At 41.7% G+C, this 25402-nt stretch overlaps 1 protein-coding gene across 1 annotated transcript in view; it reads right to left on the bottom strand.

The window, feature by feature from the left end:
- The window catches only part of plxna4 (plexin A4), a 209367-nt gene that overhangs the window by 27405 nt on the left and 156560 nt on the right, over positions 1-25402 (bottom strand). The window contains exons 10-22 of the mRNA XM_063905926.1: positions 20638-20838; positions 19757-19853; positions 17883-18073; positions 14875-15026; positions 13445-13568; positions 12478-12614; positions 11825-11992; positions 11052-11145; positions 8912-9151; positions 8598-8744; positions 7437-7671; positions 6570-6712; positions 3872-4140 (exon numbers count right to left, since the gene is read on the bottom strand). Of these exons, the coding sequence (XP_063761996.1) occupies positions 3872-4140; positions 6570-6712; positions 7437-7671; positions 8598-8744; positions 8912-9151; positions 11052-11145; positions 11825-11992; positions 12478-12614; positions 13445-13568; positions 14875-15026; positions 17883-18073; positions 19757-19853; positions 20638-20838 (2198 nt within the window). The remainder of the gene's footprint in view (positions 1-3871; positions 4141-6569; positions 6713-7436; positions 7672-8597; positions 8745-8911; positions 9152-11051; positions 11146-11824; positions 11993-12477; positions 12615-13444; positions 13569-14874; positions 15027-17882; positions 18074-19756; positions 19854-20637; positions 20839-25402) is intronic.

Consider the following 25402-nt stretch of genomic DNA (forward strand, 5'->3'; position numbering starts at 1 on the left):
CCATCTATCAAAGGGATGAAAGGAGCATGGAAGAACGAGGAGGTGCACAGGAAAGGAAGCAGGGAAGGAGCAGTGGAAAAGGAAAATTAGGAAATGAATGAGAAGAAATGGCTTGGTCGAGTCTGGCTTTTGCTTTTGTTCTTCTAAACTTCCCTTTCTTTACTCACTTCAAATAGATATTGTGTGGCTGTCCAAGTGGACAAGTGTGCCGCAGTTTTAAGACTAGCGTGCAAAAAGCACAAATTAATCCCACTGCGGATGTATTCAGAAATGACCATGTGTGCTGACTAGTGTCTGTTGTGCGTGTGTGTGCTTCTGGCAGTGGGTGCTGGCCCTGCTGTAGTAAGAAGTCTTGGCACGGCCCCAGCAGTTTGCTTATGCTCACTCTCGATCAGAGCACAGTGTATTGGGAATGGGGATAAAAATGGCACTGTGACGGAGCTGCTATGTGATCTAACGTTAGCATTTAGTATTACAAGTTTCAAACATTCAACTCCAAACCTTTCCTAAGCTGCTACAGCACAACCTATGTTCGGGTTAATGCAATGAAATGTGCTGTGGCGTGTTGGCATGGTCAGCTTCGCCTACTTGGCAGCCGGTCAGAGGGGCAGTGGGCGTTGAGAAGGATGTAGAGCAGAGGGGACCTGGCAGAGTGGACTTCCTCCTGATTACTGATGTAGGGCTGATGGGAATCTTTGCTCCATCACACATTGAACATTTGGGTTGGCGATAGCTCCAGCCAGCATGTTTTTCTGTGCAAAGAGCACTTTTAGGAAAACTGTTACTTCCAGGAGTGTAAACCTTTGAGGGTAGGATGTAATCCTGGTCCTCTAATCATTAAGCGATTCAAACAGCCTCTCTTGTTTACTGACATTACCTTGGCTTACACTTCAGAATAACCCCTTGCTGCTCTTACTTGAAGATATTTTGCAGATTAATGTCAAATATATTTCCCCAAAGTAAACAAGGAAGCATTTTCAAATATGTATTTTATCTGACTTTCTCACATTTCAAAAGCTGCATCTACAGTGCTTTATGATCTGTTCAAAAACATAAAACAAAGACATTAAAGGAAAGGTTAATTGCAAGACTCCCTTCTCATAAAGGAGGGATGGCAGCTGGGTTAACCAACATGTATCTGCATCTCGCCTGGTTCAGTCACTTGTTAAAACAGCGCAGGATGAGATCAGAAATCATTTCCATTTTTCACTCTGCCTGCCTGTGAGGAACAATGCTCATCCTGAGTGTCAAACAGTCTCACAGTGACGCCTAGCTTCGGACTTGTTTTCAACAAAGACATGTTTAAAGTTAACAAGGGGCTCTTTAACCCTGTGCAGGGATTGTGTGTCGGTGTTGAAGCCGAAGCAAAGCTGTGATCACCACAAGAACATATTGGGCTTTCATCTTTTGACCAACATTAAAACTGCTATTCTGACACATTAACTGCAGCCAAAGTAAACTTAAGTTTTTTTTAAATGGTCTTTAGCTCTGTATGACAGAAAGAAGGATGGTGTTGAGGGGAGGCGAGTGAGGGGGTGGAGGAATGCAGGGGAGAGAGGAGTTTCAGGAGGAAATTGCAGAGAGGAATGCGACAGATGGTTGTGGAAAGCTCTCGTTAGTTAGCTTGCCTGGTGGTTGGGCTTCAGCACAGGTTGAGATGGGACAGATGGAAGGATGTGTGTTTGTGTGTGGAGAGAGAGCAAAAACACACACACATGCACACACACTAAGATTTCTTGGAAGAGGAGGCAGTGGGTAGCCATGCTCAGATGCTGTGCCAGAGACACCCTGCTCACGCACTTTAAGCATTGATTTAGCAATCAAGAAAACAGGGGAGGGGAAGGAGGGGGGGAAGCAGAGCTGAGGATATAGATTGAGTGAGCGAGTGTAAGGGAGGAAGAAAGAGATAAAGAAAGTGACGGTGGCAAGCGGCACAAGCATTCGAACAAATAGGAAGCAGTGGAGAGTGAGCAGAGGCAGTGTGAGGGAGAATAACACTCAATATGAGCAAGCATGGTGGAAGAGAGAAAGAATGAGAGGAAAAAAAGAAAGAAAGCGGAAAAGGACAAAATAAATTAAAGAGAGGAGAAGAGGGTATGGGTGCTATCTTTCCAGACAAGATTTAGCTCCCTCTTCACAGCCTTATGCCTGAGTATCTGGGCTACTTTCAGCCGCTATCTAAGGACACACCAGTAAACCTGCACTATAGGGTGGCATACCTTGCTCACATAGGCTCATCACAACTGAAATGCATGCTGGGATGTCGAAGGACTAACAGGCGCATCAAAGAAGAAAGAACGAGATCAAGACAGTCTGATCAGTGCCAATCACAATGGTGTGTATGACAAATGTTGTAAACATGGCTCTCCCTCCAGTGCTGGCTCTCTGTGATTGGCTTTCTCCCAGGTTTACTTCTCCATTCATGGCAACTCATGTGGAGTGAAAGTGTCATCAAGTGTAAAATCAAGTGTCACCCTTGATTTGAAAAACATCCATGCTTACTGTATATCGAAAGGTAAAGCTAATATACAAATCTTAACGAAAGTGTGAATCATCACAAGAGGTAACGTCATCATCGCAGTGTTGGAGAATGTTTTTGCACGTGGCATATTCTCCTCATATTGTTCAGGCCTAGCACATTCAAGGCAATAGTGACATGTACACTAATTGATCAAAGAGCTCACTAGCTGCCTTCATGCCCCAGCACTCAGCATGCCTTACTTGGTGACACGGCTTTTAGTGTCTCCATTGTCCTTGACTACCTTTTCCTGCCTCTGCTGTACTGCTGTCTCTCTTGCCGTATCTCCTGCCAGGATCAGCGGTTACTCCATTGTTTAGTGGCTGCACCAAGCTTGGTGAGGCCTTGCTGCAATTAATCATGGCTCCTGTGCCCAGACAACATTAATCTCCCTCTGCATCACCAAGCATTGTCTAAACATGCTTTCATGAGATGAAAATGCCCATGGTATGAGGATTCATTTCAGCCCCCTGTTATGATATATGCTTGTCGTGTTTTTGTGTGTATTTATTGGCAGGGATGAGTTTTTAGCCTCAGGGAAAATCTGAATTTTAATTGAAAAGAGACAAATTAATTTGCAAGGTGCCTGTCCAATCATCTGGGGGTGTCAAGACTTGACTGTTGACCCCCGAGCAAAACAACATACCAGTCCATATGTGTGAATAGACATGAGTGCACATACTACACACATACACAACCGCTGAAAGGCAGACAGTTTACTCAAGTAACCGTAATCATCACATTTACCAAACACTGCGGGCAGGCAGTATAATCACACACAATGCTGCGTTCAAGTGTGTGCCATTAAAGCTCCGACTACACTTCCAAGGGAGGATCGTGACTGTGTTGAAGTGCAAGCTTTCACTGTTTTCCCCTTTTTTCAAAAATGACTATTTTTCCTCCTCTTGAGCTATTTGAAACTTGATTCAGTGCTAATGAATCATAATTATTTGGCTAATTATGTGGCATAGCAACGCGCTCTGGTTTTTCTGAGACAGAGCAGGAAATTCAAGGTCACAGGAGTTAAGTGAAACATGTCACAGATACGAACAGATACGAACAGACGCAAAGAGAGTAGCATACCAGTCCTGGGTATTAAAGTGTTTACATTAACCAGCACAAACATTTATCTCTATCCCCAATCAGGCTTAAACCCTATGTTAGGAAGTTGAGGCTGTGTGGCAGGTGTTCAGTGTGTGAATGTAAAGCACAGGAAGAGAAGTATTTGGTTAAACTGTTCCTTACTGAATATGCAACATCTTCATAGGTCACTACCAACTGTATAACTTTAGGCACTAGACGGGTATAAGAGGTAAGTTAAACTCTGCACATATTTTTCTGCCTGGTTCTCACCTTCGCAGCAGCAGCTTGGGGTGGTTCTTGCTCTCAAGGTTGCGGTCTATAAGGTCAGACAGCAGGTGTTTGAGGACATCAGTGGCGTACTCCAACTTGCTCTGCAACACTGTCATGATAAGTGAGGCCACGTTGCCACGGTCCCTCATGGAGAAACCCCGCTGGGCCTCGAGAGTGCGAATAAAACACAGCAGGAAGACCTTGTTGTTAATGAGCTGGCCAAAGAGCTTCAGCCCCTTCTCCACTTGCTCCTGCCGGTAGCCTGGCACCTGTGAAGACAGCAGAAATGTTCATTGGACAGGGACACATTAAAAATAAGTGGAGTGGAAAAAGTACAGAATCCATGTGGCACATTCATTCCATGTCATATCAACCCAATTAGTCATCAGTTCCTGTGAATGCTATATAAGCTCTCTCCCTCCCTAATCAAATTGTTAAAACATTTGTTGAATAAAGCCAGTTTTATATATCATGTACTCATAATAAATATATTTTGATCAGGTTTATACATGTGCTTTATTAACGCACGAGAAAATGTATTAAAAGTAATAAATTAATTCAGGTCTGGTTTCTCTACTTGAAAGTGCAGCTATCAGTTAATAAATCTGTCCTTATAAATAAGGAAGAAGAAAGGAGAAACAGAATGAGAGAACGATAAGCAGTTTAACATGCAGCTTTTGTTGCATTTAGTCTGAAGGTTGAGAATAAAGGCAGGAAAACAATACATCTCTTGCGGGAATGCTTATTATGTCGATGGTGCTGTGTTCCACACAAATGTAAGTTGAAAGGAAGAGGCAGTGATGTGAATTTCCCTCGTCTGAGCCCAGAATGTCCCTGCACCATTTATACTAGGTACTTGCAGCACATGCTTCTTTTCCTGGTAAATAGCACCTATTGAGATTATGGTTTTTTTTGTATCTGTCAAGAGCACTTGTGGTAAGCATGTCTTTGTACCCAATGCAGCTGTCAACCAGCATATGTTCTGTCTTACGTTTCCTGGAGGAAACTCGTGTAATCTGCTGGGAGCTATTGTTAAGTCGCAAGTCTAATTTCATACCACCTGACAAGATGCATACAACGGTGTGTTTCAAGTGTGGGCATTTTCCTTTTTTGCATATATACACTATGAGTGTGTGAATGAAAACACACATAAAGGAAATCTTGAAAATATAAGTGTGCATGTTTCAGGTCATAGACCCAGAAAATGTATTTAACTGTACCGTAAAACAAACATGTGAAACATGTCTCTTAGGATTATGGAGACGGTGCATAAAAGGCGCAAAATGTCCTGACCTACACAATCTTCACATGGTCACCGGGATATTTGATTTTGGCAGGCTGACAGAAGAAATAAATATGGCCACTGTTCGCTGCTGAAATTGAATTGTTTCCGTAAAGATCAAGAGGGAAGTGGGGAATTTAATAACAGGAAAAAATCATACGAAGCAGCAAGCAAAATGGGATTTAGAGGTATAGTCAAGTTGCTAGGAAAGAAATTGTAGTGGTAGGAAGTCATTTTGACTCCTAAGAACCAACCTTAACTGTTACCAGGAATACATATAATGTGAAAGGGTAGGCTTTATTGAGCACACACATGCCAGACTATATTTTTATATTTTCCGACACGTGTTCATCATTTTAACTGACTGTTTAAACCTTGAAAGAGTTTTATCACTTATGCTATTGCTAACTGTCTGAAACCCACAGTCTTTAACGTGACTTTAAATGATCTGACACATCAATAACAATTAAGCAGCCATCAACCGCCTAAGACAAGGCGTCTGCTTTTTTCATTAGGCTTTAATTCCATATTATACTCCTCATACAGTTCCACATTTATACCAATTAAAACATAATTAATATTGCTTATTACTGGGAAATTCTCATCAGGGATAGAGTGGCCAATCCTAAGGGCAGTGAAATGGGGGTCCATCATTCTCTTAATGGAACAAGACGACCTGCTCAATTACGGCTGTCTATCAATGTCACTCCTGACGATAAATGAACTGATTTTTTTTTCTTTTGCTTTCCCCCACTAATTGGCTTTTAATTTGTTTTTGAGGTGGAGAGAAAAAAAAACGAGCAGCTTTTCATATCGTTTGAGTTATTAATGAGAGCGCGCTCCTGATTTTAGGTTGTCTTGTTTGTTTTTGAAAAAGTGTTTTTGTCGGCTGTCAAAAGGCTTTTGTTTACCAGACAGCAACACAACAACCTCGGCGTCAATTTCACCTACTCTGACCCTCCACATTGTTAATTTACTAGTTAGTTTTGCTCTCTTTTCAAATAGGGCTAATTGCATTGGGATTGTTATTTGATAGAGACTGAAGAACAGGTACACACACTTGCAATTTTCTAATGAATAGGAAATTGGAATCAACTTCTTACAAATAGCTGTCCTCTTTTAAGAATCGCTTTGAACGCAACACATCTAATGGAATATCTATTCAATGGAAATGCTGCAGATACCATGTTAATTGAGAATTTCTTAACATTTCGGTGCCCCAAATTATGTACAAGTTAATTTTCCTGTGACCCAAATAACAATCACAATCTGACACATTCTGAATTGAAATATTGTCAGCTTGAGGCAGAGATCAAGCACTGTTTTAGCCAACTATAAAGTGAGAAAACAGAAACAGACTGATGCAGGCACACTACATTACAAAGGTTGAATAATCAGCAAACCATTCCACCATACCTCCAGATCTCTGAGTACAGGATGTTCCTCGATGCCTGGGAATAGAACCCTCATGGTGTATGTTCTGTAGTCCAAGAAGGGGATTCCTGCTCCATCCAGATCACTGGTCAGTTCATGGATGTCTGTCTGGAGCTCGGCAAAAGCTGATGATAACACAAACCAGTAATTTGTTTATAAATGGTATGGACATTAATATAGCCCTTTCTATTCTTCTGTTTACTCAAAGTGCTTGTAGATTACATGCCAACATTTACCTATTCACACACAGACACTGATGGCAGGGCAGCCATACAGGTTGCTTAACTGCTCATCATCTAATCCAGTGCTCATTCAGCCACAGCAACGGCTCAGCCTTCGAGACAACTTGGGCGTTCTTTATCTTGAACTGAAACAAGCCACCTAATTGGTCCATTCGAAAGATTCCTTTTATTTACCCCTAAATACAAGCCCTCTGATTGGTGCATTGAAACAAACACTTTAATTGGCCCGTTGAAACGAGCCCTTCTGTTTGGCCCATTAAAAGTCGCCTGTTGATTTCTCCATAAAAAAAGCCTCCGATTGGCCCACTGAAACTAGACCTGTGATTGGCCCAAGGATGAGCAAATATAGTTACAGGATTTTAGTCAATATACATTTACATGTATAATATAATAGGCATAGCAACATTGGATGCTTGCAATAGTTATTACCATTAACCCATTTTAGCACATACTGAATTGTTACCTTACTCCTCAATTCATTCTGCAAATGCTACTTGTTTCAACAGAACTAAATACATAATTTAAGAAGTTTCCAAGGTAGAAAGTTAGTTGGATCTATTAAAGAAGACATTCTACTCCATACAGTAAAACTGCCTCAACCTCTTACCCTCTTTGCACTCCAGAGCCACACGGGACTCGAGGTTGTCCATCTGCATCTGCAGCCTCTTCAAGGTCAGGTCACTCTCGCGAGACTTGCGCTTGTAGGCAATGAGCACCACCACGATGAAGAGGATGAGCAGGGCTCCGGCTGCAGCAATGCCAATGATAGCTGTGCTGCTGAGTGGGCTGTCGGACGTGATGTGGACCACACCTGGGGAGAACTCGATTCCACCCACACGTGCCTTGTGATGGGGACAGATAAAAAGTCAGATTAATGCATGCATCTACTGTGCATATACTGTGTACACAATTTACTTCCCCTGTCAGGTTCTCAGACAGAAGGAGCATTATATGGGACAATAGGTTCAGTATACCAGATAAACTCACTCAAATATAGCAATTGGAAAAGGTTATATCATTTTACTTTAAAAAAAGATTATTAAGTGTCAATTAAACAAGGAGGCCCAGTTTTCTTCAAGGCTAAGTATTTCATGTATTTGTGAATGCTTACAAAATATTGCGTCTGTGAATCACGTTCAAGGTTTTTAAAGCATTTCTCTTTTCAAAATCAAGAAAAAAACCCAGACAGATTTGTATATATATTGACTTTCTATTTAGATGTGTACACACTTCTGCTCATTTTCTAACTGCGTACCAGTAATGTGTTCATCTTTCTCCGCTGCAGGCTTCAGGTGGTAACATCAGGAAGCGCTTTGCTCAAAGTGGTCCCTTTTAAAACCGCAAATGGAAACCCTATTGAGCTTTCCGGGGCCCAAATCCTTCTTATTGAAGGCTTATTTGTTTGTCTTCTGTCTGCTTGTGGGCAGTAACAGGAACCACACAGATAATTGGATCAGAGCTGTAGACTGTCTCAAAGTGGACAAGAAGATAGATAGATAGAAAGCAACACAAGGAATGTTCGTCTGTCCGTCTGTCAAACTGCTGATCGATTAGTAGGACTGTCTGCCTTATATCTGTCATGTCTATCTGTGTGTGTGTGTGTGTGTGTGTGTGTGTGTGTGTGTGTGTGTGTGTGTGTGTGTGTGTGTGTGTGTGTGTGTGTGTGTGTGTGTGTGTGTGTGTGTGTGTGTGTGTGTGTGTGTGTGTGTGTGTGTGTGTGTGTGTGTGTCATTCTCCTGTGTCTGTGAGCACGTTCTGTATCACTCACCAGGACCTTGTGTCGACCCGTCAGGTTCGGTGACTCACAGAGCAGCTGGGTCTCTGAGACGGTTAACATGCAGGGCTTCTCTCCAATGAGAACTGTGTAGTTCAGCTTTCCATTTCCACTGTTGGTTGGTGGAAGAAAATTCCGCCCCTGTAGAAAAGAATGTATGCATAAATAAAAACCTTTATGATTGTTTAAGGGAGGCAAACATCGTACTTATTTCAATACTCAAATGCTGCAAAATGACATTGCAAAAGACAAGGGATTGTTAGTCAATAACATGTAGTCAATACATACAGATGTAGCTATCCTCATACCTTCAGTATAATGGGGGATCCAGGTTTGAGCTCTAGCACGCCCGACACACTCAACGGTTCAAACTCAGGATTGGGGTAGTAGATAAAGTTGCTGTTGTTGAGTGCCATCAGAGCCATTACATCGTCCAATTTGAAGCCAAACTCATCAGGTCTCTCAGGCACTTCTTGCTGCCTGGCCAGACTGATGGACAGCTCCGGGGCCTGGCACAGCATGGTTGTAGGGCCAAGCACCTGGCACAACTGGAAGAAGACAGATGAGAAAGGAGAAGTTACATTTATGAATGAATGAATGCTCTAGCAAATAATACATCAGAGCTTAGTGAAAGCTGTAAATTGACACAAAAATAAAATCATGCTTCATTTTTGGAGGTTTGGTGCTTTCAGTCTTAATAAAGATAATGTGAGTGATACATTAATCCACATTATTTACTCCTCCAAGGAGGTTACATTGCAGTTTATTTTTGTCAGAAACATCGCAAAAAACTTACAGCTGATTTTAAAATAGGATAAATGCAGTAAGATTTACTATTAGATATCTGTCCTCTCTTTCCTTGTCAAGGCTGGATGTCAGTAAACCATATACTCAGATCATAACCAAGTTTCCTATGCCTATGCCTCACTCATGCCTCCTTGCAACTAAATATTTGTAAAAGTGGCACTTGAACCTACAATTTACTTTCTGCATCCAATCTGCAGTTAGTTTGTATTTTTATGTCACAGGTTTACATTTCACTAAGGCCACTAGATACCCCATTCAAAGTAGGGGCTCCAATATTTCTAAAAGGGCAAAGGAGAAGCTCTTGGAGTATTTTCCTCAAAGGAAGCCACCAAATGAGGAGTAGTTAGGGAGGGGATGCAGGCTCATCACAATCCGGCTTTGATGTGTGAAGATTCAGGAGTGATAACTAGGTCTTACCCTTCCTTCATTAGCCTCCAGAAAGAGACCCCCACCCTCTCATCACTTCTTTATTCCCTGTCCAGTTATTATTTCTGTGATCTTTTCCTCTCTCTTTGACACATTGTTGTTCTGTAACTCTTCTCTCTCTATACCACTTTATTGCTCAATCATGGTGTCTCTTTCATCTTAGTGTCTCACTCTTGTGTTGTCGTTCTGGTCTCTTTCTCATTGACCATGTGAGGGGATTTACTCTTTTCCTTTCCTTACTCACATCTTTGAGCCAGTTTTATACACAAGAACAGATTGTCTGATCCGTCATTGTCATGCCCTTCACTATCCCTCTAACATCTCCATTCCTCTCTGTACGTCAGGGCATGGACAAATCATCCACCAGCATTGGTCTCATTCACATACATTTCTGTCTCATTCAAAGACATTTTCAGTGTAACCTCTGCCATGCAGCCACTCAAACGGCTGCCTGTCACTCTAATTGGCTCCTTCAACATCAGATTTGACAAATCCTGAAAGGTCTCCTGGACATCTCTGACAAGTATCGTGGACTGCTGCAGGAAGGGAGCCGCAAAACAATACTTTTCTCTGTGCACAAATGTTGCTTCGTTTCAGTGCAAAGTGAAATTAAGTAAATTATTTATTGGAAAATAAACTGATACTGGGGAAAAGTCATGTCAAGTGCAGACAAACAGTACGTGAGCACAGATTTTAAACGTGGTGCAAGCTCATGCTCAAATTGACCATGAAGATAGCATTACCACCTTTAGTCTCTCCCTCTTCCTTCCATCAGATCACACAGACCTTGTATGGCTTTATCTATGCTCCCCTGGGTAAAAGGGTAAATACAGGGTAGAATAATTTGATAAGGGCCAATCACTGTGGTTCTCATTTCGGTGTCAAAATGTCCCTATTGTTACAAAGGTGTGGAGAGGAACTACAACATTCTCTATTAACTGCCAACTGTTGATACTCACTGTCTGGGTTCTGAGTTTTTTCCTTCACTCATTTACCTAAAAGTGGCCCAGAGGCTTTGATCTAATCTAACTCTGACATGTACTACAGCCATCTGTCTTTGGAATGTCCAGCAGACTTACAAACACCATTATTGTAAATATGTTTATATTTTTCAAACAAACAATACATCTTCTTCAGCTGATTAAACATTCATTTTCACCAAGATGAAGCACAAGTCAAGTCCTTTAAACATCAACAGTCTGTGTTTGCACTTACATTGAGTGTCTCATGGCTGTTATATTTGGCTCTGATGAGAGGGGTCTGGATAATGTCCAGGTTAGTTCCTGTCACAGTCACTGGGGTATGTCCACTGTGAGAGAGAGGGAGAGATGATCGACAACAAGGTAAGGCCCCCGGTTGTAATTTTACAACATCACTTTACGTTATCCTAAAAAAGTCAGTAAATGTTTTTTTAAAGACTACATTTACATAGTCCAAAGGTCCTTTTGTTCAGCCTCACAATTCTATTTGGTAGTAAATGTGTTTATAGGTCCCGCCGTCTGGCCATAAACTCACATAACTTCCAAATCTCAAAACCAAGCAACACCTCTTTGTTTTATTGGATTTGGATTTGTCTGATTCAAGTAAGTAAAATGCCTCAAATATTTGTTTTTGTGATATTACAATGTCTAGAAAATGTTCATATTTAGTTATTGTGGAATACATTCATCAAATGTTATTTTGATTTATTTTATGTTACATAGCAATATTACAAGATTTCCATTAAAACTTACAGAAATGTAAAACATTTGAAAACTTTCATTTCGCACCAGAGGCTTCCTACAACAACATCTAAAAGGTGAAAACAAAAATTGCTAATGTTTTTCTATATTTGGGCTTTACAGGGTTAAAGGATAGCTCAGATTATTGTGAGATGGTCAGATGGTGATATACTCACTAGCAGTGACACTGCTGCATCAGTATCTATTTGCAGTGAGTACATTTGTAAAAATAGTGTTTACGGACTGCTATCTGCCCTTGTACCATACCTGTAGATGCTCCATTCGGGCTCTATCCTGGTGATAGTGGGGTCTTCAACATACTCAAAGCGCAGGTCTTTCTGGAGATGAGCCCTGTCTATGCTCACAGACACAGACACATTTCCATATCCATTCAGGGATGCATGGGTGCGACAGGTGAGCCACTGACCACCCCTCCTAAAGTGAAGAAAGGGTGATTAAAATCAGTTAGTTATTGGAGTGATCTCTTTAGTTGTGAATCACTGTGGTTACAAAAAAATCCCCAAACCAATTAAATATTAAGTATGGATGAACGTTTTTTAAGTGAACATGGATAGAAAGTTTTGACAAAAAATGGAATAGCGCATTGATCAGTGTTAAATCGTTAGTAATAATAGTTCTATTTTAAACCATAACTTAAGAACGTGCTATTTACATTTTATTGAAACATATCAATCAAGCAATAATCCAGCATTTCCAGATAACATTCCTTGAGCACAACATTTGAAAGCTTCCAGGACATTGAATTATTGTCTTATATGTGAAATAAAACAATCTAGAAAAGATGAGAACTGTCAGAGGGTTCTACCCCCTGCAGTTTGACTAACAAGGCTTTGACTGAGCTTTTAATTGACTGTTTAAGTGTGACTGGCAGGATCAGCTGTGGCCTGCTCCCCACTAACCTCAGATAAGTGCAGGGCTGGTCCTTAAACATGATTGACACGTTGCTCCCGGCGTCAAGGTGGCTGCCGGTGATGTTGACGATGGTTCCTCCAGAGACCGGACCTCGGCTGGGCTTGAGGTTGATAATCCTTGGGATCTAGGCAAAAAGGGACAGAGATTATAAGGGCTCAATTCAATCAAGGGGAATTAAAGTAGGAAAGAAAATTATGCATAGCAGTGAAGTTGTAGTATTCAAAACTTAATAAATGCTAATCATGCCTTTAATACAAAGATCCAAACCAGGATTGAATGTATAGAGCAAAATGATATCCCTTTTGAGTTTTCATTTATACTTTCACTTACTTATCCCACTTACATAAACTAAAATATAGTGGGAGCTTTAACACGGCAACACATGATACATTGGAAAACTGTAAATCCTCCTTCAGTTCATGTGGCCTTCTTATAATCTCGTCTCCAGTCTGCTGCGCTGTGTGACATCTAGACCTAACATCATATAATTCTGTGCAGGGACTCCATTGAGAAATAAACCTCGGCCATCGTCCATTAATAGCTGGCAGTAAAAATGTTAAAACTCCATAAAACCAGAACATAATGGCAAAAGCTGCAATTTTATTTCTGTGTGATGCTGATTAATTGCGTCCAGAATGGGTTATGAAAGTGTGTTTTTTATGTGATCTTGTCAGAGGAATGTTTTTACAACCATCATTGTGGCTTTCTGTGCTCATTAGTGACAGTTATTTCTCAGTGCCGATAAACAGATGAGAATGCTTAGGAGTCTCTCAGTCAAACCACTCCAAGTTGGATCACAGCCAAAACACGTATGTACAGTATTAACACAGTACGTGAGACCACAGGCAAGGTGCCAACACACATAGGGTGACATATACAGAATGGCTGCCTTTTAGCTCATAGAAGAATCCAATGATGATACAAAACACACTGATTTTCTTTCTGTATACTCACCACAAAATAGTAGTTTTTGGAGGACTTTGCCATGAATTCTGGTCTGCACTCTCCAACTCCGACACAGACCTCTGCGTTCCCGGTGTACTGGCTCTTCTCTGCTTTACCCATCTCACACACAATCCTAGAAACACACATTAACATAATTGTAGATAGAAATGCATACACAAATGTATGTCACACGCAAACATGCAGAGAAGCATGTAGGAAGACCTTCTGCAGTTAGTTTGCTTTGCCAGCAAATTATGAGCAAATTCTGTAAAAGGAATGAGTCCAAACCAGCTAAAACCTTCATAAAAGAACGTATTATTTGGCACTGACTTCACCTCTCACACACTGCCAACTTGTGGAAGAAAAGGGAAGAAGTCTACCCATTTACATATGACCTCAAATACAGCCACCTCTTCTGCTGGGTCAGCACTGGCACACAACTTACTTTCTTAGCAGAAGAAGCCCTGGGGTCTGCTGATAAGACAACTTTTAATCTAGTTTAAAAAATGTGACAGATGGCACCTGTGAGGAACCAAAACTCTGGATTAAACTCAAAATGTCAACTAAATGTAACTTCCTGAACTTTCTAAAATGGTTATGGGACAGACTGTGCTTGTGTGTGTGTGTGTGTGTGTGTGTGTGTGTGTGTGTGTGTGTGTGTGTGTGCACGTGCGTGTGTGCGTGTGTGTGTGTGCGCACTTGTGCCACTATGAAATATGAAGGCCTGATGCCTACATGTCCGTATACTGCAGAAGTGTATTTCACTATATTCTGCACTGCTGTGACTTGAAGTTAAATCAAACTTCTGGTCTAGATATTTGGCTTATTTAGCAAGAGGTTACTCATTTTGTGATAGTCTCTCTATCTCTCTTTGTTAAGCATTAAGCTTACACGCGTGCGCGCGCACACACACACACACACACACACACACACACACATACCCACAAACACCCTAAGGTGAGTTCTCTGGCGTAGTATCAGTTGTTCAGGCTGACTTGTTACAGCTCGTTGTGTGGGCTAACAAAGGTAACATAGTGTTGTACCTGTGTGTGACTCAAGTGTCTGGAGCCCTGTAGGGCATGAAGTACTCAGCTGTGGTCAAAGAGCTTTCAATAGGATTATGTCAACTCAAGTGAGAGTGGAAACAGTATGCTGGATTCAGGATTTTACTTTGCTTCTGTTCCAAAATATGGTTTGACTCCTCCCTATGGTTTCGGTACAGCTGTAAACGCCAGTATCCCAAGCCTTTATCTACATGTTGGTCGATAAAATGTTGAAGTACAACATCAGAGACTGTCATTTTATGTGATGAGAATAGCTGCTGCCTCAAATAGGACTTACAGTATATTCTACAGGAATGTAAATAGAGACTAGACGAGGACCCTTTTTATTGCATAGTGACGCTGGTCGGCCGGTTGTTGGTGTAAAACGTGACTTACTGCTCAGCAGGGATGTAGCCCTCACGTATGGGGGTGCAATCCACCTGGGCCACCTTCACGTTATCCTGAATCTCTCTGAACTCCAGGCCCAGGTTCTCGCCACGAATAGTCACAAGCGTGCCGCCCTCCCTGGGCCCCCGCAGAGGTTTGATCTGTTGAAATTTAGATCATGATTAATGACTTTGAAGACGGGATTTAGTTTGTTTTCAGAAAAATACTTAGAGCCTTGCTTGAAGCCTATTCCTGGCAACACAACTTGCACCTATGTAGAAGATGATGTAGACAGTTTATTTAAAAGTCAGTCAAATATTAGATAATGAGTAAATACCGGGTGTGGTGTATATGACACAGATGACACTGCTTTTTGGAGATGACCTGAAATACAGTATCTTCACTCTCCTGTGCCACACAATGTTCCTATTTCTTCTTGTTTTGGGCTCTGAAGAAGAACAGCTTTTAATTTGTTTCCATTTTCCAATTCTTTAGGATAAGTGATTTGTGTTTTCTGTTCAACTCTTTTATAACTCTCAGATGTCAAAAGACTTTTCTGAAGGGTAGGGGGACCTGAGCAATGAATTTCAGAAAGGAGGGACGAAAAACGATAGAATAATATCTCCATTGACAGCTAAAGGGGTTAAGAGTCAGGGTCAAGGGATCGTCATTTCTCAATCCTGTGTTCACTGAAAACCACGACAATATATTATTTATGATCAACTTAAAACGTGGCAGTGGGTGACATCTGTGCAGTAATCACAGTGTCCTATGATTTATCAGCAGCATCTCTCATTGTTGATGAGGTCGTTCCAACATCCATCAGCACTTTACTCACACGATTACTTTTTGGCCAGTGAGTGTGTGTTATGGCGGTTCAGATGGATGGATCTTCGACGGACACAGAATAGTCTGTTTCTATCTGTCTGTGTCAAATAGTCCTCCTGCATGCTGCAGTAAAGGGCCAAGCTTTAATCGTGCTGTGTCACCACATCAAAAAAAGTCATCACAAAGTATTTCACTGGGGCTGAGACTCTTGTGGTTTCCCTGCCTGGTTTTATAGTTTGCAATGTGGCCCCCTGCGGTGTTCCCAGGTAGAGTGCTGAATGAGTGTGTGTGTCTTTTATTGTGGCTTGGAACTCTTGATTGTTATGGTATGATAATCCTCATGTAACTACCACATGAAAACAAACCACTTCTATTTGACAATTGGATTATTTTTACAAGAGGTGATGAAAATGAACCAGCTGGGCTTGACAGGGAACGATCTAATCAAATGACAGGGAGGACCTCAATCCCGGTCATACACAACAAGGCTGCCATGTGGGAGATAGGGTTTAAGTATGGTTCAGAGTCTCTGATTAATAAGTCTCCCTGCTGATATCTTAATGAAAAAAAAGCCTTCCAGGAACGGGGCTACAATACAAGCAATTAAAAGACTGCCCACATGCATTGTGGCACTCCATTTATTAGGAAATATGGAGGATTGCGAGGGACAAAGAGTTAAAGAGAAGTAGAGAAGTAGAGAAGGAGAAGGAAGAGGCATAAGAATGAAAAAGAGGGGGAGACGCAATGAGGCGTTGATTAGATTTGTGACTTTGACAAGATAATTGACGGTTTGGTAGAGGCAAACACTTAATCACTTCACTTTCCATCCTTCTATGAGAGTCTCTCCCTCTCATATTGTTGATGGGAGATGTCATTATAATGAAGCGTATTAGAATGTATTAGAGCCCCGGTCGTCTTGGAAAAGTCCTCACTCCTCACCCACTGACAGATTTTATGGGGGACGTGAGAAGGCTGCAATATGTCCCTTCTGCAGCCTCAGGGATGTAAGGAGAAATACAGGGCCGGTCTCCAGGAATAAATCCACTGCCCGCAGGGAAGACCAACAGTAGAGTGGACCAATGACAGAAACTCTTTAATAAGCACATCAAGAGTCAACATATCACCATCTTCCTATCACCTTCTTCCACAGTTGATTTATTTTTTCCTTGATAAAAATAATCAATATGGTCTTGGCTACTTAAATAAAGAGAGTAAAACAGAGCGCTATGTGTCCAATATCCTGCCTTATTTAGGAAAAAAATGGGAGATGAAACCCATCAGGCTAACATGATCGGTTGAGATGCAAGATTACAAGAAACAATGGGGTTTTAAGTGCCACTTTCTGTGTTTATCCACCAAGGTCAGCCACTTATCTGTATGCTGGTCTATGCAGGAGGATGTAGGGAGAGGAGAGAGGAAAGAGGAGAAGGGATTATACTTCTATTTCTGTATCCTCCTTCTATCTTTCTGTACAAACCCATCACTCCCCAGGACACCAAAAGGGAATCCCCCCCTGTCTTTTTTTTATCCACGCTTTGCCTTCTCCCTTCATCGCTAGTCAGTCACCATCTGCTCCTACCTCACGTCCTCTGGAAAAGGATGCAGAGACGACCTGTATATCCATCATGGGCATATGGGGAGGGTCTTCCTCCACCCCTTCACCTTAACATGGCTCTATTCTGGCTCAGTCTACCCATCCGCCACCAACCCAATCCATCCTCCTCTCCCTTCATCTGGGCATCTTTCCATCCATCTTTCCCTTGCATGTTTGTATCCTTCATGTCGCTGACCCATATCCCTTCTGCTGTTGCCCCTTTAATATGTCTCACACAGGTCAAGTCCATTTGCCTCTCACGGTGTCTGTGGTTTTCAGGAGTGTGCAGGGTTAAGTGGGGGTTAGCGTGACCATCTGGTCAGAGTTGATTGATAACTAGCAAGAATGAGAAGGACTAGTCTCCTTCCGGGTTTTTCTCCGAGGTTTTTTTCCGAGTGTTATTCATTTATCATTAATCCAAATCTGCAAAGTAACTAAAGGTATTAAATAATGTAAAGGAGTAAAAATATACAATTTACCTCTGAATTGTAGTGGGGTAGAAGTACAAAATAGCAAAAAGTTGAAATAATCAAGTAAAGTAAAATTCCCTCAAAATTGCACGTACAGTACTTCTGTGTTCTGGTGAGTGTCTCACCTGTGTGATCCTCGGGTGGGTGCACTTGCTGTTGATGCCGTTGTGCTCCAGCCACTGGTTCTCGGGGTGGGGGCAGTGTTGTTTGAGGGTGCAGCGGTTGTCTCCTTTACACCACACACATCCAAACAGAGGGTCTGCCTTCAGACACAGACCGCAGCTTCCACGCTGGGCGTCGCACTTGTACAGGTGGACTGTGCAGGAGGGAGGAAAGAGAGGGAGAGAAAAAAAACAGGGGGAAAGGGAAGGAAGGAGGTAGAGACGGAGGGAAAAGAGTGGAAAGTAAACAACCTTTGTAAAACTGATTACAGAGCAGCTAATGTATGCAAATGTATTTTGCAGAAAAGCCTCAAAAATGACGGACAAACACTTCAAAACACATAAACTACAATTTAGGTTTGTTTATCGAAATCCCTCATGTGTGTCAGCTGCAGTTTGAAATACGCGAACAGCAAACTGAACATTTAGGGAGCGACATTTGTTGATATCTTTGTCACACTATTTCTCCATCAATCATCAACTCTATATCCTCCCTCCTCTCTTTGAGTTTCCTTCCCTTCTGCTTCTCGCCCCTGCTCATTTACCACATATTTAACATATCATCTCCATGGCAACAAGCCAGCCATTTGCTTTTTAATTGCCATTAGATGCATTTGTGAGCCGTCCATCAAAAGACGCCCAAGGAGCCGCTACTTCCACAGGCAAACCAAGGTATGAGGAAGGTGAGGAGGATTCTGTAGTTCAACATTTTTTCTCTTTCTTCAAACTTTTGTTTCTTCTTTGAGTTTACTCTCATGCTCAAGGATATGTTTTGTACACCGTATTTGACACAGACACACAAACACTGTACAAACTTTGCCTCGCAGCACAGTGTCATGTTGGCATCATCTGTATTTTAACAATATGCCCGACTCTACTGCCTTAGGTTAAAATAAGTTGTTTTTCTGTCAAAGAACTACATCCCCCAGCATGCTGCCGTTTCCAGCAGGGATCACTCACAGTGGTGGATCGCCAATAGCCAGACTGAATCAGGCTCAGGAGCTGAATGCTGAAAGCTTCAGATTCTAGCCATTCCACATGTAACGTCAGTAATTGGATGGTTGGACAGAAGAAAACCAAATGCAGCATATATCAAGATTTGCTCTCTGCCGTTCCTCAACTTAAGTTAAATAGCTTTGCTTATTTCAGATTTAGTTATTTCTAAGCAATTGGACATGTGTTTGTATCAACATGTATTGCCGTTACTGCTCTTCTGAAACGTATGAGAAGGTAAAGAACTGGAATTGCTGAGACGAGAGAAACAAAATGACAGGAGCAGACAGCACTGCCGACAGAGACGGATAGCTTGCCAAACTCTGTTGACAGAACAAATAAGAGAAAATATCTGAAAATAAATAATGTTTGTGCAAATGTTATTTCGAGAGCTGGGCTGAACAGTGAAGTGCAGGATAAGAAGCGTAAGAGAGGATGCGTTAAAGTTAACCACTCTAAACGGCAACATCAGGGGATGGATGCTGCACCTCAGCACACCGCCTGCCTGTTGCCATGGAGACTCCAAGGGCAACAATGGGGAAGCAGCAGCTGTCCTGTGTGTTTATGTGTGCGTGTGTGTTTGTGATTAAATGAGAGTTTATGGGAGACTATGACAACTATTTGTGTGTGTTTGTGGCTTCTTATAAAGCAGCGAGAACTATGGAATGAGCTGAAATGGATTCATGTGTGTGTGTGTGTGTGTGTGTGTGTGTGTGTGTGTGTGTGTGTGTGTGTGTGTGTGTGTGTGTGTGTGTGTGTGTGTGTGTGTGTGTGTGTGTGTGTGTGTGTGTGTGTGTGTGTGTGTGTGTTGGAGTGTGGGTTTGTGTGTGTGTGTGCATGCTTACCTTTGTTGTTGGCGGGATTGTCGATGCTGAAATCTCCGTTCCAGATGACGGTCAGTTCTACGGGAAGACTGCTCATCTCCATCCCATCATAGAAATACTATCACCATGGCAACCGGAAGGGGGAAAGAGATAGAGTTGGGTAAGAAGGGTATGAGAGAGAGAAGCTGTTGAGCCTCTTTAAACTGTCTGTTATCCTCACGTCTAAAAGGCTCCGAAAGAACAATACTATTCTGCATGCAACACGCATCATCCACAGGTGTCTATAGACACAGTGCACACACACATGAACTCACAACTAACGGTATATACACACTACACAGCTTTAGAAAAAGATCATTTTTCATTTGGCTCTATAACAGGACTAGCAGGAGGGTCGGTGCTAGAATCATCATTTTCCACCAAATTACAGTTTCCCTCCTTCTCTGCTCAATCACACTACAATATTTGGATTGTACTGTGATTATACACACAAAACCTGCAGACATCTCCAGACACTGACATATGCACACCCATAGTGATGAAGATAGACAGGAAGATGAGATGTTATTGTATCAACAGACGATTAGCATCGAGACCAGTAAAAAGCCTTTTTCCTGCTTCTCTTTCATTGCTGTCAATGTATTATTCAGTCAGTGAATGGAGCGTGATCACAGGGATGGCTGCGAGGGGAGACAAAGTCAGCCTCTTGTCTCATCTACCCACTGCCTAGCTGGAGAAGGAAAAATCAGTCAGCCGGAATCAGTGTGTGTGGCTGTATGTGTGTGAAAGAAATTGAAATGATATCTAATAGAAACTTTTTATAGAAATGGGGCATTCAGTGATGACGTCCCAGAAAGGCTGGCAAGAAAGATACACACACACATGCACACACTCCTCCTCACCGATGTGTTTTGACACTGCACTGAGGAGCTGTTGAAGCGAAGGGCAGGAACTCGGTGCTCGTTTCCCTGGATGGTCAGCAGACACTCATACCCTCTCTGACCCGACTGGGGCTGGGGGAGGTTTTTTGCCCGGAGAGTGATGGGCTTCACCACGTCCACCGGCACCAGGATCCTGTCTGCAGGCAGCAACTGAGGACATCCCTGGAAGAGAAACAAATACAAAAGAGAGGATCGTTTGTTACCAGGAGTCCTGTCATCAGGTTTTATGCATAATTGCAAATTCAATTTATGTTTAATAAGTGGATCATGCAATGTCATTTTGCACGCAAGTTATTAGCAGTTCAGTTTGTCACCTGAGGCAGTGAAATGCACAACTCCCTTTTATGGATTTTATGGATCACATTTGTTTCACTGTCACGAAAATAAATCTGGCCCTTGCAATGCCATAATTAATTTACAATCGACCAGACAGTCTGTAGGCTTATTGTGTAATTATTTATGATATTATATAAAATCTGTGCACATGCTGATCAATTGTCCATTGATTTATATTTACCTCTGCACCGCTGCAATTTTCGAGGACCTACCTCCTAACTAGTTTGCTTTTATTTATGATAGTTCCGTTGGGTTTTCAGTTTGGACAGTCCTTTGGCCTGCTCACATTCACTGTGAGTGAAGGACCAGCTCAACAGGTACTACACTGTCATTATACACCGGACAGGAGCATTAATGGTACAATGTCATACAGAAATGCTATGTAATAACAGTTTGTATTAGCATGTTTTGTTTTAACTGGTGGATCGAAATCAGGTCGAAAGAAAAGAGGAAGACTGCGAGTAGAGGTGAAGAGAGAAAAGAAGGGAAAAGGGAAGTGGCAAACAGGAAAGTGACTGACAAGCAGAAGGGAAAGATGACGGAGAGGTAAAGATAGAGAACAGCACCTCTATAAACTGTTTCATGTTTTAGCGAGAGCGGTGAATAGAGGGCAAAATAGGTAAAAATGAGAGAGAGGAACAACAAAAGAACAGAGAAACTGAAAGAGGCAAAAAATACCATTAAGCATATGCGACAGGAGGAGCTTTAGCATGTCAAAGAGGCAGAAGGAAAGAGGGTGAAAAGAAGGAGAGCAGATAAGGTGATCCCCCGCCTGGATGGAGCTGGGGGGGAGTGAAGCATAGCGCACGTTGAACCGGGTGATAACACTTGTTTGAAGTTCATTAAAAGCCACTTGATTGGGTGAGGCTGAGTGACTGGCTGGCTGCGTGGTGAGAGAGGAGAACGCTCTGTGACACTATTCACAAAGTCATTATAGATAAATGACAGACAGGGCGAGGGAGTTCAGCGGTGGAGGAGAGGAAGGAAGAGGTGGAGCATGTGTGTTTGCGCTTCCAAATCTCATTTTCCTCAGAACGAACGGCCCGTATTTGGAGTATGAAAATGAGTGGGCGAGCAAAGAGAGATGCATTTCATTTTTAATCACATCTCTTCCAGTTAATACACTTGAACAATGGGGACAATAAATCTGATCTGGTTTGTAGAAATGAAGGCATGGGAGGCACTGGAGTCTGACTTAACACGGTGACTCGCTGAATCTTGAAGACACAGATCTACGCTGATAGTGGCATATAGTGATAGGAATATGCACAGATACACGCAACCTCACACACGCGCACACACACACACACACGAATGCAAAAACGTACAAAGTATAAATTACAGCCTTGGAATTTCATTTAATCTTAGTATATGGTAAAAGTCACAGCCGGCAGCCTCTCTCGCATCTCTGCTTTCATGATAACATGTCAGAGATGGACAACTTTAAAAAGCAAGCTGTTGCACACATACACGCACATATACACTATTTTAACAGTTTATTAGCTCCTTCCACTGACATCAGGGGGATTTTTACAGCTTTACTCCAAATAGTCATCTGTGTAGTCTCAGTTAAATGGTCATATGGAAATAATTACTACTACTACTACAAGTTATGTCTGTTCAATCAATGTTTTATTTACACCCCTGCTATGTTTGCGATAGAAGACACAGCTGAGAATATATTGCACTCAACAGACGCCTGATTTCATTCATGACCATGAAAAATGTATAATGTGGCAGAGAATCCACAAACAAGCGTGTGAGCTGTTGGTACAGCGTGTTTTTTCTGCTACTTAGCCCTGATTTTTCTGTTGTATACATACACACCCAGACAAACTAATACAACACATGTTGAGCACTGCCAGCGGTCCCTGAGGCCGAGATGGGCTTTCAGTGGTTTGGACAAACACACGTGTATCCTAGTTGGCTATCGATGCCAGTATTGTTGGCAGTGATGCTCGCTGTCGCCCTTTTAGATTTCTGTCAACTTTTACGTTGATCTTATGTCAGTCTGTTTATTTCCAATGTCATTCCTCTTATTTTTACTTTCTTCAGATGCTTTACTTGAGTGAAAGTACCAATACATTTCTGTCAAAATACTTGATTACAAGTAAAATACCTGCATTCAAAATCATACTTAAGTAAAAGTACAAACGTACATATATAGTATCAGCAAAATATACTTAAAGAATAAAAGCAAAAAGAATCATTGAGCAGAAAAAGTATGTGTATATAATTATGTTTATATATGTAACATTTATTGATAATATTGTGAAATAACACAGTTCAGCTTGACCTTTTGTAAAATATTTAAGTAGTTTGACTCTTTTGTGACATTTTTAGAGATGCATGTTGTTAAAAGCAGCTAAAGCTGTTAAGTAATTGTAGTGGAGAAAAATTACATTATTTCCCTTTTAAAAGTATAAATAAGCATATAATGGAAACACTCCAGATAATGGGCAGTTAAGAGTAGAGTTAAGTGAGAAAAAGTATTTTTAACTTCGTTGGAACAAACCTTTAATGTGTTTGTTTCCTGGCAGAAGAAAGAGATAAGTGGTCTGCCAGTAGGAGGTGAGAAAGACTACATTTACAATGTGGCACAAACTAGTTTATACATGTCTTGATGTGAACTTCAGTGGCAGCATACAGCCATGTAATGAAGGACTTATTATAAAGCACTAGAAGGAGAACATTAACTGTCAATAGCATGACTCATAACCAAATAATAAGCGCTGACTTCTGGAAACCAAGTTGGCGGTTCTCTTTTTTTTAATCTGTGTTATTATCTTTTATTCTTCCTCTCTTTATAACTGACTCATTGTTTTTTTTCCGTGACCTCATCTCCATTCCTCTCTTTCTTTCTCCCTCCCTTCTCCATCTCTCCAACTAAGCATACGCTGTTCATCCAGCTCACTGACCCTTCTCCTCTCCTCTTATCAACTCCCTCTCACAGATTCTCTCTCCCCCTCTCTTTCTGACTTCTTTTCTTGTGAGGGACCTACTTAGATCTGATAATTAGAGGCTGGTAGGAGGCGTGAAGGGTGGAGATGGGACACTGACAGAGAGTAGGCAGCGGAGTGGGAACTGTGAATGTAAAAGCCCTTGGCATAGTTTGAAGCAAGAAGCAAGGCGGGAGGGTGAGAGCGAAAGAGAGAGGCCAATAATTATAGCAGTGTAAGGTGTGAAAATGAAGAGGATCTTGAGTTTCTATACACTGCACACACACACACACACACACACACACACACACACACACACACACACACACACACACACACACACACACACACACACACACACACACACACACACACACACACACACACACACACACACACACACACACACACACACACACACACACACACACACACACACACACACACACCTTGTGGTTACCAAGAACTCCCCTTAACTGGCCTCTGTTTTATCACCTCCTACAGAGCCTGGGGCAAAGACACTCTCCTGCTTTCTGTTCATTCTACATCTCTCCCTGCTGATCTTCACCTTGTTTATATGCAGCCGTTCAGTCCTCACCTTTACTTTTTTTCCACAAATTACTGCTCCCTTTTCTGGGCCTGCATTGATGTCCTTCCTGTCCTTCAATTTTGGGTTCAAGCGATGATGAAACTTTACTAATGAAGCAATTGCTTAGGTGTTTAGAGCCCTGTGATATTGCAACAACTCTTAGGAGGATTAACTTGATTGTAAACTCACAGTTAAGCCAGATAACCCATATTACACCAATTTATATCAAATAAAAAATGAGTCCTGAGATGTGCAGTTCATGGCATTGTGAGGTTCTTCAATTGTTCACTTTTAGTTTATTTATATAGTTGTATTTGCCTCCCTCGTTAGCAGTCAGTGTTTGTGTATGACATTGATTGGTCTATGAATTGAAGCACCTTATTCTTATTCTTCCTTAGCAACTAGCAGCTATTACTGCTGGCAGTTAGCCTGTTTAATAAAATTATCTTGATCCCCTGATCAATACATTTCTGGTAAATAAACTCCCAGGCATTGATCACTGCAGCACAGACAACAAGTAAATAATGCAATGCCGTGCTGAGGAATAGTAATATGTATTCAGTAACAATAAAGTGTTGGTGCATTTTTTTATCGGCTGAATATGTTAAAGGGAGGCATAGAAACAGCTCAGGAAATGAAAATGCTGTGTTGTAGACAAAAGAAGGAGAGGGAAATATCATGTTAAATATGCGGCTAAAAACACTGCTTATTGATCAAACAAGCTGAGCCTAGTCATATAAATGCAACAGTAGTGGTCAGGAATATCTTTGGGCTATTATTCTGTGTAACAAAGAGGAGCTGCATGCATGTTCTTTGTCAGTGAGAACGGCTAAGTCCTTGAGATGTGTGGAGGGCAAACTGG

Source organism: Eleginops maclovinus, chromosome 17, assembly GCF_036324505.1.
Source record: "Eleginops maclovinus isolate JMC-PN-2008 ecotype Puerto Natales chromosome 17, JC_Emac_rtc_rv5, whole genome shotgun sequence".
NCBI lineage: Eukaryota > Metazoa > Chordata > Actinopteri > Perciformes > Eleginopidae > Eleginops > Eleginops maclovinus.